At 37.9% G+C, this 13,371-nt stretch overlaps 2 protein-coding genes across 3 annotated transcripts in view; one reads left to right on the plus strand and one right to left on the minus strand.

Annotated features, from left to right (window-relative positions):
* The window catches only part of LOC103520937 (probable uridine nucleosidase 2), a gene marked incomplete at its 3' end in the record, with an annotated part of 22,950 nt that extends 9,955 nt beyond the window's left edge, over positions 1-12,995 (minus strand). Inside the window, exons 1-2 of the mRNA XM_017448663.2 lie at positions 12,722-12,995; positions 13-145 (exon numbers count right to left, since the gene is read on the minus strand). Of these exons, the coding sequence (XP_017304152.2) occupies positions 13-145; positions 12,722-12,964 (376 nt within the window). The remainder of the gene's footprint in view (positions 1-12; positions 146-12,721) is intronic.
* Positions 2,019-4,603, plus strand: LOC103520936 (60S ribosomal protein L18a). 2 transcript variants are annotated; one of them, XM_026831854.1, is made up of 5 exons: positions 2,019-2,158; positions 2,674-2,853; positions 3,229-3,378; positions 3,790-3,966; positions 4,346-4,603. In XM_026831854.1, exons 1-5 carry the CDS (start codon positions 2,141-2,143, stop codon positions 4,502-4,504), a joined length of 684 nt encoding a protein of 227 aa, XP_026687655.1. In that variant the 5' UTR covers positions 2,019-2,140; the 3' UTR covers positions 4,505-4,603.
* Positions 12,996-13,371: the final 376 nt, after the last annotated feature.

Below are 13,371 nucleotides of genomic sequence, written 5' to 3' on the forward strand. Positions count from 1 at the left end.
ATAAAACGGCATGTTCCGGTCTGCTTTCATTCCATAACGGAGGATTTGGAAATTCAAAGTCTCCCATCCCGTCCTTTCCAAACCAGTCAGAAGAAAGATCCTTGTCAGTCATGTAATACGACTCGCAGCCCCTGTATACAGGTATCTGAGGAACAAAACAAATAATCTCTAGTCTGCGGTGATAGCACGTTAAATGTACCGGGTCCTAATGATCCACTGAAGTTAAGCAACGCTGCACGTGGATGGTGTCCGGATGTGAGACGATGACCATCTGGGCAATCGTGTGCTGCTGGCTTTTGTCGGAACCAACCAGGTTGGGTGGGGATTCATGTGAGTAGGCGGGTGGCTTGTCGTCGAATGGAGGGTAAAACCCCGTCACTAAAAACCTTGGCAGTTATACAATGACCTTAGATCCATCTATATAGGTAAATAAAATTGTAGATTTGTCTGTACATTGCTTAGAATCGTAAAATTTTTAGTTATTCTTACTCCTAATGCATCCCCGATTCCAAAAATCACATTAGAAAAATTTCTGTCTGTCTGTCTGTCTGTGTGTATGTTTGTCTGTCACGCTAAATAGACCTTTGGTCGTCCTCTTTTCACGCAAAAACGGCTCGACCGATTTTGATGAAATTTTCTTTGGTTGTTAAGAAGGGTACTTGGGGTGACATAGGCTACTTAAAATTATCACATTTCATCCTGATTCAAAATGGCGGCGGTTCAAAGTTATGCCTATTATGCTGCTCTGTGGGACATGTCAGGGAGCGCGTAGCGCGACCGTGTTTGTGTATGTGTGTATTCGATGTGTGTGGTAGGTGTGTGTGTGTGGTGGGTCGTGTGTGGTTGGTGTTTGATGGGTGTGTGTGTGTGGTGGATGGGTGTGGTGTGTGTGTGTGTGTGTGTGATGGGTCTGGTGTGTGTGTGTGTGTGATGGGTCTGGTGTGATGGGATGTGTGTGATGGGTGTGGTGTGTGTGGGGGTGTGTTATGGGTCTGGTGTGTGTGTGTGATGGGTCTGGTGTGATGGGATGTGTGTGATGGGTGTGGTGTGTGTGGGGGTGTGTTTGTGTGTGTGTGTGCTGGTCCCGTACAAAGGACGAGTCAACCACTGGTTCAAAAATAAAATGAATACAACTTTAAAAAGAACTTCGTCTGTGCGGTCTGTGGTAATTTTTCGACATCCGGGTTCGAACTTCCTAGTTTCTTCTAACTTGGAAGTTACTAGAGATTCCCGGCATGTTCAAATACAAGTCTGGTAGCTTCTGGATCCCGCCGGAAATTGAATTCTGTGCCGGGACTATCATTACCAATACCTGGAGTAAAAAGGATATTGTTTGCGAATTTTTTGAATCATGGAATCATAACGTAATGATAGAGTTATGCTAAGCCACACGCCACAATTAGTTGGCCATGGAAGTCATGGAACCAACTTCATTTAGAAGTTGGTATAAACATGCTGATACCAGCCTAGTTAGCTTGGTTGGTAACGCGTCTGCCTTGTAAGCGCTAGGCCGTGGGTTCGATTCCCGCCCGGGGCGGATTTTATCTTGAACGGATGATGTTCGTTCTCGGAACGGCTGGCTTTCTTCTATCCTGTCTTCCTTTTCTCTTCGATTTTGGTACGATAAGACCTTAGCAGTTACAGTTTCCTATGTCAAACCTCTTGGGGACAAAGAAAAAAAAAAAAAAAAAAAAAAAAAAAAACACAACCTATAACACCACAAATAAAGAACACAAGGTATTTAAGATAATCTACTTGTTTATTTTACTTATAAAAAAAAACTTACAGCTATTAAAACTTATCCTAAGATAAATAAACATAGATTCAGTAGCATAATTCATGTCACACAGATACAAAATCATACGCTAACAATAATCCCTGACACCGAGACAGCATCAAACTTAACCTCAATCCCAAATGAGCCACCATGTCTTAAGAAGGTCCTCAAGTTACCATTGAAAGTTGAAAAGCTTACCAATTGACCTATTTTAAACTCCATTAAGGGCCAACATAATATTGTAGTTGTTGTACAAGTGGGAAGTTAGCCTTCATTCCTTTGATCATAAAAGTTTTTTTTGCAAAGCTTTTTTCGGTGTGAACACGTTGTAAATAAGTTAAATTTCCTTCAAATTCAACCAAAATGAAGGCCAAAGGACTGGTAAGTGCGACACAACCCTTATTTCTTCAGCATATTATCCATCCCAGTATGGCACATAGATTTATCACGCTAACAATAATCCCTGACACCGAGACAGCATCAAACTTAACCTCAATCCCAAATGAGCCACCATGTCTCAAGAAGGTCCTCAAGTTACCATTGAAAGTTGAAAAGCTTACCAATTGACCTATTTTAAACTCCATTAAGGGCCAACATAATATTGTAGCTCTTATCAACTTGTTAAATTTCAGTACCCCCTTATAAACCTGTTACTTATCTCATTTTATAGTTGAAGGAATATGAATAATCCCTGACACCGAGACAGCATCAATCTTAACCTCAATCCCAAAAAAGGCACCATGTCTTAAGAAGGTCCTCAAGTTACCATTGGAAGTTGAAAAGCTTACCAATTGACCTATTTTAAACTCCATTGGGCCAACGTAATATTGTAGCTCTTATCAACTTGTTAAATTTCAGTACCCCCTTATAAACCTGTTACTTATCTCATTTTATAGTTGAAGGAATATGAAGTCATCGGACGCAAACTGCCGACGGAAAAGGAAAAGATCACACCTCTGTACAAAATGAGAATCTTTGCTCCCGATGATATTGTTGCCAAATCCAGGTTTTGGTATTTCTTGAGACAGCTCAAGAAATTCAAGAAGAGTACAGGAGAAATTGTTTCCTTGAAATTGGTAAGTTTCCTGTCATTTTGCCTGCATAACCTCAGTGAAGTAATGGTTCAAATCCTAGCCTGATTAACAGGATGGTTTAAGTTCTATCCCAAAAAAGGACTTGCAAATTTGTCCTCTATGTAATCTGAGTTATCTGAGACAGGCCATAATAATAGTAGTACAGCCAAATCTGTCTAATATATAGGAATCCAATGGACCAGCAATTCTTTCCCCCTGTTTATCCATGTTCCCCATATTGACAGCTGTGACTATAATTAAGTACTCAAAATTACTTAATACTTGCTTTTTTTTATTGACCCATGATGTAATTAAACTCTCTGTCAGTACTTTTTTTCAACAATCCTAACATTCATGTACATATGTGGTTTTTTTTAGATTTCTGAAAAATCCCCAACCAAAATCAAGAACTTTGGTATTTGGTTGAGATATGATTCCCGAAGTGGCACACACAACATGTACCGTGAATACAGAGACTTGTCAGTATCTGGTGCTGTTACCCAATGCTACAGCGTTTCCTTGAAATTGGTAAGTTTCCTGTCATTTTGCCTGCATAACCTCAGTGAAGTAATGATTCAAATCCTAGCCTGATTAACAGGATGGTTTAAGTTCTATCCCAAAAAAGGACTTGCAAATTTGTTCTCTATGTAATCTGAGTTATCTGAGAAAGGCCATAATAATAGTAGTACAGCCAAACCTGTCTAATATATAGGAATCCAATGGACCAGCAATTCTTTCCCCACCTATCCAGGTTTTCCAATTATAATCGAGGGGGTTGTGATCCCCCCCCCTGTTTATCCATGTTCCCCATATTGACAGGTGTGACTATAATTAAGTACTCAAAATTACTTAATACTTGCTTTTTTTGACCCATGATGTAATTAAACTCTGTCAGTACTTTTTTTCAACAATCCTAACATTCATGTATGTGTTTTTTAGATTTCTGAAAAATCCCCAACCAAAATCAAGAACTTTGGTATTTGGCTGAGATATGATTCCCGAAGTGGCACACACAACATGTACCGTGAATACAGAGACTTGTCAGTATCTGGTGCTGTTACCCAATGCTACAGAGATATGGGAGCCAGACACAGAGCCCGAGCGCACAGTATCCAGGTATACATAATCTTTTCTTTTTAATCTCATATTGTGGTCCTGGCCATCAGACCTTAATTTTGAACCTCAAGTCTGACTATAGTCCAGACTTCAAGGCCAACAAAGTTGTTCCATTAAACAGGGTTGTTTGTGTTTGTATGTCCATACATTGTTGTATGCCCATACAATCTTTGATTTCCTTATTTAGGTGCTTGCTGCATTAACAGAGAAATTTTTGCATTCATTTAATAGAAATGACCTTCCTTAATGAGTTAATGCAATTTTTGTTTGGTTTGAATACATTGCCTGATCCACTGCACTCTGGGACTACTGATTTTTTTTTTTTTTTTTTTTAATGTAATGATAGCCTTTTTGATTTTTGCCCTCTGCCTCTTCACAGATCATCAAACTGGAAGTTGTCAAAGCCTCTGCCTGCCGTCGTCCTCTGGTCAAACAATTCCACGACTCTCGTATCAGATTCCCTCTGCCCAAGCGTATCCAACATGTGAACAGAATGAACCTGTTCTCATCACGTCGCCCCAAGACCTATTTCTTGTAGAAAGTTTACATCCAGCCCCTCTGTTAATATCACTAAGCCCTGAGTTTTGTATTGAAATATAAACCTGTTGACACTTTCTTCTTGTTCACTGACTACAAAGTAAGTTGTTTTCATTTCTCTTTCTCCTTCAATTTTTCATTGTCATACTGAATCCTCTATTTGAAGATTAAGAATTATTTTATTATTTCTGGTGCTTACCCTATCACAGGAACAACTTGTATTCACATTTAACACATATTTTACATATTTAGTCTCATATATCCTCTTCAGAAACAGTCCTTGCAAGATATAAATATGTAGTAAAATTGCCAGCCATTTTCTGGTCTGATTTGATTTAAGAGTTAGTTATGAGATTAACCTACTGTGCCTCTCAAGATTTTTTATGTTGTGCTGTCTTAAAAGTTGGCATGTGTACCCTTTTTCTTCTTCCAAAGTTGTCCCCCTTGAGGCCACACCACATATTTAGTCTCATATATCCTCTTCAGAAACAGTCCTTGCAAGATATAAATATGTAGTAAAATTGCCAGCCATTTTCTGGTCTGATTTAATTTAGGAGTTAGTTATGAGATTAACCTACTGTGCTTATCAAGATTTTTTATGCTGTGCTGTCTTAAAAGTTGGCATGTGTACCCTTTTTCTTCTTCCAAAGTTGTCCCCCTTGAGGCCACACCAGGTACCTTGTATTATAAGGAGTTAGTTATGAGATTAACCTACTGTGCTTCTCAAGATTTTTTATGTTGTGCTGTCTTAAAAGTTGGCATGTGTACCCTTTTTCTTCTTCCAAAGTTGTCCCCCTTGAGGCCACACCAGGTACCTTGTATTATAAAATCAAAGAAAAAATAATCATTTCCCTATACATAATGTAATGGAAAGTAATATACAATGCTTGGTTTTAAATTGATTCAGGAGCTAATCATTGCTCTGTGTCACAAAGATTATTTATTAAATTCACTTTTTTATCTAAGTGATAAATACAATCAGGAACAATAAATTCAAAAGAGGAAAACATGCACCTTGGAGAGTGACCTAATTCACCTAATTGTCATATTCCCAACATTTCAACACAAATTAATCATAAAATAAGTAAGTAATGGTTTCCTATCAACTGTTTGAGGCAAAGTATTTCTTTATCAAAAATGTCTCCATTAGGTGTTTAGCGACAATGAGTTGTTTGGTTTCCTATCAACTGTTTGAGGCAAAGTATTTCTTTATCAAAAATGTCTCCATTAGGTGTTTAGCGACAATGAGTTGTTGCTTGTCATAGGTTTGAATTTTACTCTGCACTTGATTGATGAGATGTTGTATTTCACTGGGGAGTCTGTCATCGGTCATCTGAATATCAAGCAGAATGTTAAGCTTGGCAATACATCGCATGATTGCAGCTAGAAGATCCATGTCTATCTGTTCTGGACTGTGGTTTAGATAAGAGGACAACGCTTTGCTTAACATGTCCAATGTACATGAAACTGACATTCTAGGTTTGTGTGGCAAAAGTTAGAAAGCCTCATTCACAGGAAATGGTTTTTAGCTTTTATCTTGTCAATTCCGTTTATCGAGCTTTACACTTTTCTTGATGAGCGTTTATAATGTTGAAGTTAAATTTAGATACCTACATGATTTTTTCCTCTTCAGCGAAATTCGAATGATCTCTCACCTCTTCACAGAAATTTTGATAACAAATCAGAAGAATCTATTTCGAAATAGCTTAAACTCTAATTGGCTTTATCATGATGAGTGTCCATTGGCTATTTCTGTGCATCTGGGATACCTACTTCATTCTCCTACATTTTTACTCTCCTTTGAGTGCTCGAGTTGTGTAGGTCCGAAATTTCAATAAAATCGGACCAACTGTTGGGTAAAAGGAAAAGTTTGAGTCGCTTTTTTTGCAGGCGAGTGTAGAAGAAACATTAAAAAACCAATATAATTTATCCTGTTTATATGTACTGCCGAAATGAGATTGAAAAGTCCCGTACCTATACCTAGTCTAAACAAGGTCTTATGTATTTTGGTACTGAATAAATTCACAAATTATAAATTAACTTGCTTAATCGTTCGGTCAAAAAGAAAATTTTTAAAAACTTAATAAATAAAAAAAACTCTTGACTTTTAGTTTTACAAATTCAATATGTTTTATCTATACGCGTATTTCGGGTGTTACCCCATTCTCAAGATGATATTCAATTGAAACAAATCATTATACAACTACCATCATACAACACCCGAAATACGCGTATAGATAAAATATATTAAATTTGTAAAACTAAAAGTCAAGAGTTTCTTTATTTATTAAGTTATTGAAAGTTTTACCAAGTATTATTTTGGTCTTATTATAAGAAAAATTTTACTTAACACATAGTGAATTTTAGTTTCTGCTTAAGTAGATTAGACTTCCCGGAATGTTCTTTAACACATAGTGAAATTACTGAATTTTACTTTCTGCTTAAGTAGATTAGTCTTCCCGGAATGTTCTTAGAAGCAATTTTTTGAACAAGTCCACTCGAATATAACTTATCACTTTGCTGTTCGTATTATTGGTGTCCCTGCAAAATGAAAATGAAATAATTTTATAACTAACTACAAAAACTAGTATGTCCATGAAATAGGGAACTTACTCAGAAAAGGGCCCAATGGATCGCATCTATGCCCAATCGACCGCAAAAAAATAAACCAATTTTTTTTAGGACGAACACTTTGTTCTAAATTTACGTTATTGTGTTTAAGTTAAAATCAAACAGGCTAAATATTGGTGATACTGTCCATTTGAAACTGTGACTGCACAGGCTTGTCGCCGAATGGAGGGTAATACCCCGTCACTAAAAACCTTGGCAGTTATACAATGACCTTAGATCCATGTCCTCGAAAGTGGCTTTTGTCGGAACCAACCAGGTTGGGTGGGGATGCATGTGAGTAGGCGGGTGGCTTATCGCCGAATGGAGGGTAAAACCCCGTCACTAAAAACCTTGGCAGTTATACAATGACCTTAGATCCATCTATATAGGTAAATAAAATTGTAGATTTGTCTGTACATTGCTTAGAATCGTAAAATTTTTAGTTATTCTTACTCCTAATGCATCTCCGATTCCAAAAATCACATTAGAAAAATTTCTGTCTGTCTGTGTGTATGTTTGTCACGCTAAATAGACCTTTGGTCGTCCTCTTTTCACGCAAAAACGGCTCGACCGATTTTGATGAAATTTTCTTTGGTTGTTAAGAAGTGTATGTCTGTCTGTCACGCTAAATAGACCTTTGGTTGTCCTCTTTTCACGCAAAAACGGCTCGACCGATTTTGCTGTCTGTGTGTATGTTTGTCTGTCACGCTAAATAGACCTTTGGTCGTCCTCTTTTCACGCAAAAACGGCTCGACCGATTTTGATGAAATTTTCTTTGGTTGTTAAGAAGGGTACTCGGGGTGACATAGGCTACTTAAAATTATCACATTTCATCCTGATTCAAAATGGCGGCGTTTTGGTTGTTAAGAAGGGTACTCGGGGTGACATAGGCTACTTAAAATTATCACATTCCATCCTGATTCAAAATAGCGGCGGTTCAAAGTTATGCCTATTATGCTGCTCTGTGGGACATGTCAGGGAGCGCGTAGCGCGACCGTGTTTGTGTATGTGTGTATTCGATGTGTGTGGTAGGTGTGTGTGTGTGGTGGGTGGTGTGTGGTTGGTGTTTGATGGGTGTGTGTGTGTGGTGGATGGGTGTGGTGTGTGTGTGTGTGATGGGTCTGGTGTGTGTGTGTGATGGGTCTGGTGTGATGGGATGTGTGTGATGGGTGTGGTGTGTGTGGGGGTGTGTTTGTGTGTGTGGGGATTCATAAGAGTAGGCGGGTGGCTTGTCGTCGAATGGAGGGTAAAACCCCGTCACTAAAAACCTTGGCAGTTATACAATGACCTTAGATCCATCTATATAGGTAAATAAAATTGTAGAGTGCTCGTCTGCTCGAGTTGTGTAGGTCCGAAATTTCAATAAAATCGGACCAACTGTTGGGTAAAAGGAAAAGTTTGAGTCGCTTTTTTTGCAGGCGTGGATTAGAATTACATAATACATATCTTTTTCTGTTATTGCTTCCACCCTGTACCTTACCTTGGTAATATGGGCGTCCACAGAAGTTTCCCAAGGAAGAAGATATACAGAACGTTTTGCCTCCATTCCTGTGAAAACAAATGGAACAAATTTAAAGAGAACTCGCTCAGAAAAGGGCTGTCTATGTCCAATTTGCCCAACGAATTGAAAAATAGCCGTGTTTTTCAATTCATTAGCTAGTGTCACTAGTCACTATACCATTGAGGGTGTGTTTATGAACAGGGCTGAGATGAGCTCGGACGACGTGAGATAGCTGTCCCGGCGGCAATTTTTAAAATTCATTTTATATTTATTTTTGTTTGCTTTGTAATTTGCTTGTTTTTAATAGCTAATATAAATGAAAAGTATAATATAAACGTGCAAACTAAAGATAAAAAGTAAAAAAATGAATTCAGATTGTACAAGTTGCGGAAAAAAAAATCAAAAATTCGAATTTCCCGCCAACTTTACACGCAAAAAGTCCGACGATGTCCTACGATGGCCCTGTTCATAACCACGGCCTCAATAGCAGAGGTCAAAGATTTATATCCTTGCGTTCCTCCTTTCCTGATTTTTCAGCCTTGGTTTCGCATTTCCTTGAATCGCGGCGGTGCCTTTTTTTATAATGCCTATGTATAACATTCTTATGTTACCTACCTCATTCCATTTCTTCCCATTTATTTTTTTTTATTATTTTTTTTTTTTTTTTAATAATTTTTTCCATTTTAAATTGTCATATGTATTTAGCTAACAGGAAGATAATCCTCATGATGGAACGGGACTAGAGGGAACCGTGAAACAAAGAGAGGAACTGTCACAAAAAAGTAGATCTAAACAGACAAAAATTATGACGTACCTATTAAAAAGTAAAAAAGCAAAACTTCAAGCTAAACTGGACTGATTAGACTCACTTACACCTGTATTCTCTTTTGTTCTAAATTGGCACTGACATGTCTCTTTTATTTATATCTTTTTTTTTATGATTTGCCCAAATCGATTGTTCTCCTCAATTCATTTGATGATAATTTTAATGATTGGCTATTATAATTTTTATTCTTACACATTATATCAGCAGGTAGTTATACAATATTATTGACATTACGTCAGCAGGTACCTACCTAGTTATAAAATTATTGACAGTTGCAATTACTCTAACGTCTCTAACTTATTATGAAGTTCCCCAGAAGATAAAGGGTAAAGATGATAACTATGATCACCAATAAAAAAAAAATAAAAACTTGGAAATGTGTTCTTACCATTTGCCTAGGACTGGACTTTGAAACCACCTCCTAAGTCCTACTCGTGTACTCGTACTTCGTAAACTTGTCCAAGATGACTGATGGGTTTTTTTTACTTTCTATTACTACAGTATAGCGAGCTATACTAGTAATGAAAGTATTGCAATCGGCCCAAATTTTCAAAATCGGGAATTTGGGATCCCCTGATGTCAAAGAAGTGGTTTTTAGCATATGGTCTGTATGTATGTATGTATGTATGTATGTATGTATGTACGTACGTACCACAGGTTTAAGTGGGAAAAAGTAAAACGGTGGTATACAAAATATCTCAAGAACGGTTTGTCGTAGAGCGATGAAATTTGGTATGCTATCCCAGTATGGTCGACCGCATCTATGCCCAATCGACCGCAAAAAAATAAACCAATTTTATTTAGGACGAACACTTGTTCTAAATTTACGTTATTGTGTTTAAGTTAAAATCAAACAGGCTAAATATTGGTGATACTGTCCATTTGAAACTGTGACTGCACACTTCTTTATTTCAATTTATAACCTACTAGAAAGTTCGTAACTTACCTGTCCAGTAACAGATATCAACCAAAGTCAATGTTGCTTCGGATAGTTTATATCATTCCTTATGACACGAGGAGCATTTAAAGATGGAAAATTTTCGACCAAAAATCCGCCGCCGTAGGCGGCTCGGCAACGATTTAAAAAAAGTCACTTTTGAACATTTTAAACGATCCCTTATTACATGGGGAGTACTTTGAGATAGAAAATTTTCGACCAAAAATCGGCCGCCGTATGGGCGGCTTGGGACTTGGAAAAAATTTCACTTTTTATTTTCAAATACGTATTCCCTAAATGTAATAGAAAGTCGTGTGATGTTCACACCAGATTTTTACTGTTGGCACTACTATGGGAACTTGGCTCTGGACCGACCAGCTGATTTTTTTCATGAGATATGGCGGGAAGATGTCCGTGACAAAACTACCGCACCCTCATATACATGTGAACTTGTGAACATGAATTGAGAAATAACAAAGAAAACAGAGGCAGTGCAGTCTTGTAACACATCAGAAGAATTTTATTTCGGAATAGCAAACTCTAATTTTATTGGATTTATCATGTTGAGCGTCTATTGGCTATTTCTGTGCATTTGGGTGTGAACATGAATTGAGAAATAACAAAGAAAACAGAGGCAGTGCAGTCTTGTAACACTTCAGAAGAATTTTATTTCGGAATAGCAAACTCTAATTTTATTGGATTTATCATGTTGAGCGTCTATTGGCTATTTCTGTGCATTTGGGATTTTGAGTGCTCAAGTTGTGTAGGTCCAAAATTTTAATAAAATAGAACCAACTGTTGAGGTAATCGCAGAACAAACAAAATCGAAGACAGAAGTCAAGAAATAATTGCACCACTATGATAGCTGAAAGTTGCGGTATTGTTTTGTTTTACATAGTAAATCTAAATCACTCAACTTCCTGTCTAAAAAAATTAGACTTCAGACATTTCCCGGAATGTTCTGAGAAGCAGTTTCTTGACCAAGTTCACTTGAATTTGATCTATTACTTTGCTGTTCGTATCATTGGTGTTCCTGTAAAGTAAAAAGTAAATGAAAAAAATAATTAAAATAAATGCAAATAGTTATTTCGATAAGAATCCTTTATATAAATAAAATTGTAGATTTGTCTGTACATTGCTTAAAATCGTGAAATTTTTAGTTATTCTTACTCCTTATGCATCCCCGATTCCAAAAATCACATTAGAAAAATTTCTGTACGTATGTATGTGTGTATGTCTGTCTGTCACGCTAAATAGACCTTTGGTTGTCCTCTTTTCACGCAAAAACGGCTCGACCGATTTTGATGAAATTTTTTGTGGTTGTTAAGAAAAGTACTCCGAGTGACATAGGCTACTTAAAATTGTCACATTCCTGATTCAAAATGGCGGCGGTTCAAAGTTGTGCCTATTATGCTGCACTGTGGGATATGGAGCGCGTAGCGCGACCGTGTGTGTGTGGTGTGATGGGCGTGTGTGCCATGTATTCATAATATGTAGTAGTTAGGTTATACCTTCGTTGGATAGGTAATGAATTTCACACATTTTATCTTCTCCAGCTTGGTTGGGGATCTAATTTGGACAAATTTTAGAATAAAGCAGGTAAAATCGTCGAGTTGAAACTTTGAAATGGCTTCTTCATTTCAATTGATAACCTGCTCGAAAGCACGTAACTTACTTGTCCATTAATACATTAACGACTTACTTCATCATGGACACTCGTTGCTATGCTGAAAGCCCAGAAAAGGTTAGGTGCCCAACTGCCCATGATAAAGTAGTTCTAATTAATGTATTGAGTGGGTAGTGTGTGGTTGGTGTTTGATGGGTGTGTGTGTGGTGGATGGGTGTGTGATATGTGTGTGTGTGTGTGTGTGTTTGTGTGTGTGTGGTGGTCCCGTACAAAGGACGGGTCAACCACTGGTTCAAAAATAAAATGAATACAACTTTAAAAAGAACTACGTCTGTGCGGTCTGTGGTAATTTTTCGACATCCGGGTTCGAACTTCCTAGTTTTTTCTAACTTGGAAGTTACTATAGACGTGTCAGGGAGCGCGTAGCGCGACTGTGTGTGTGTGGTGGGTGTGATATGTGTGTGTTGGTTTGGTGTGTGGGAGTTTGGTGTCTGTGTGGTGGTCCCGTACAAAGGACGGGTCAACCACTGGTTCAAAAATAAAATGAATACAACTTTAAAAAGAACTACGTCTGTGCGGTCTGTGGTAATTTTTCGACATCCGGGTTCGAACTTCCTAGTTTCTTCTAACTTGGAAGTTACGAGAGATTCCTAACTTCCCTAATTTGTTGACTTGAGGTCGTTGGAGGTTTAGCCGTTGAGGTTTCTTCAAACTCACCTCAGTTCTGTTGAGAACTCTCAGAGTCTTGAGCACATTGACAGTAGCTTGAGTAGCATTTGCACAGCCACAGGCAGTAGTAATGCCCAGCACTTGTATATCGGTGGGTAATCTGAGAGCTGTTATGATGGCCATAATATCGTCTCCACCTCCGTCTGTATCAATGATAACTTTCCTTTTACCCGGGATGAGATTGGCACTGGAAATGGTTAGCAAAGTGGCTAACAGGAAGATAATCCTCATGACGGAACGGGACTAGAGGGAACCGTGAAACAAAGATTTGGGTGGGGATTCATGTGAGTAGGCGGGTGGCTTGTCGAATGGAGGGTAAAACCCCGCCACTAAAAACCTTGGCAGTTATACAATGACCTTAGATCCATTCAAAAATAAAATTAATACGAATTTAAAAAGAACTACGTCTGTGCGGAGCTTGTCGTCGAATGGAGGGTAAAACCCCGTCACTAAAAACCTTGGCAGTTATACAATGACCTTAGATCCATTCAAAAATAAAATTAATACGAATTTAAAAAGAACTACGTCTGTGCGGTCTGTGGTAATTTTTCGACATCCGGGTTCGAACTTCCTAGTTTCTTCTAACTTGGAAGTTACTAGAGATTCCTAACTTCCCTAATTTGTTGACTTGAGGTTGT

The sequence above is a fragment of the Diaphorina citri genome, unplaced genomic scaffold, assembly GCF_000475195.1.
Source record: "Diaphorina citri unplaced genomic scaffold, Diaci psyllid genome assembly version 1.1 scaffold4286, whole genome shotgun sequence".
Lineage (NCBI taxonomy): Eukaryota > Metazoa > Arthropoda > Insecta > Hemiptera > Psyllidae > Diaphorina > Diaphorina citri.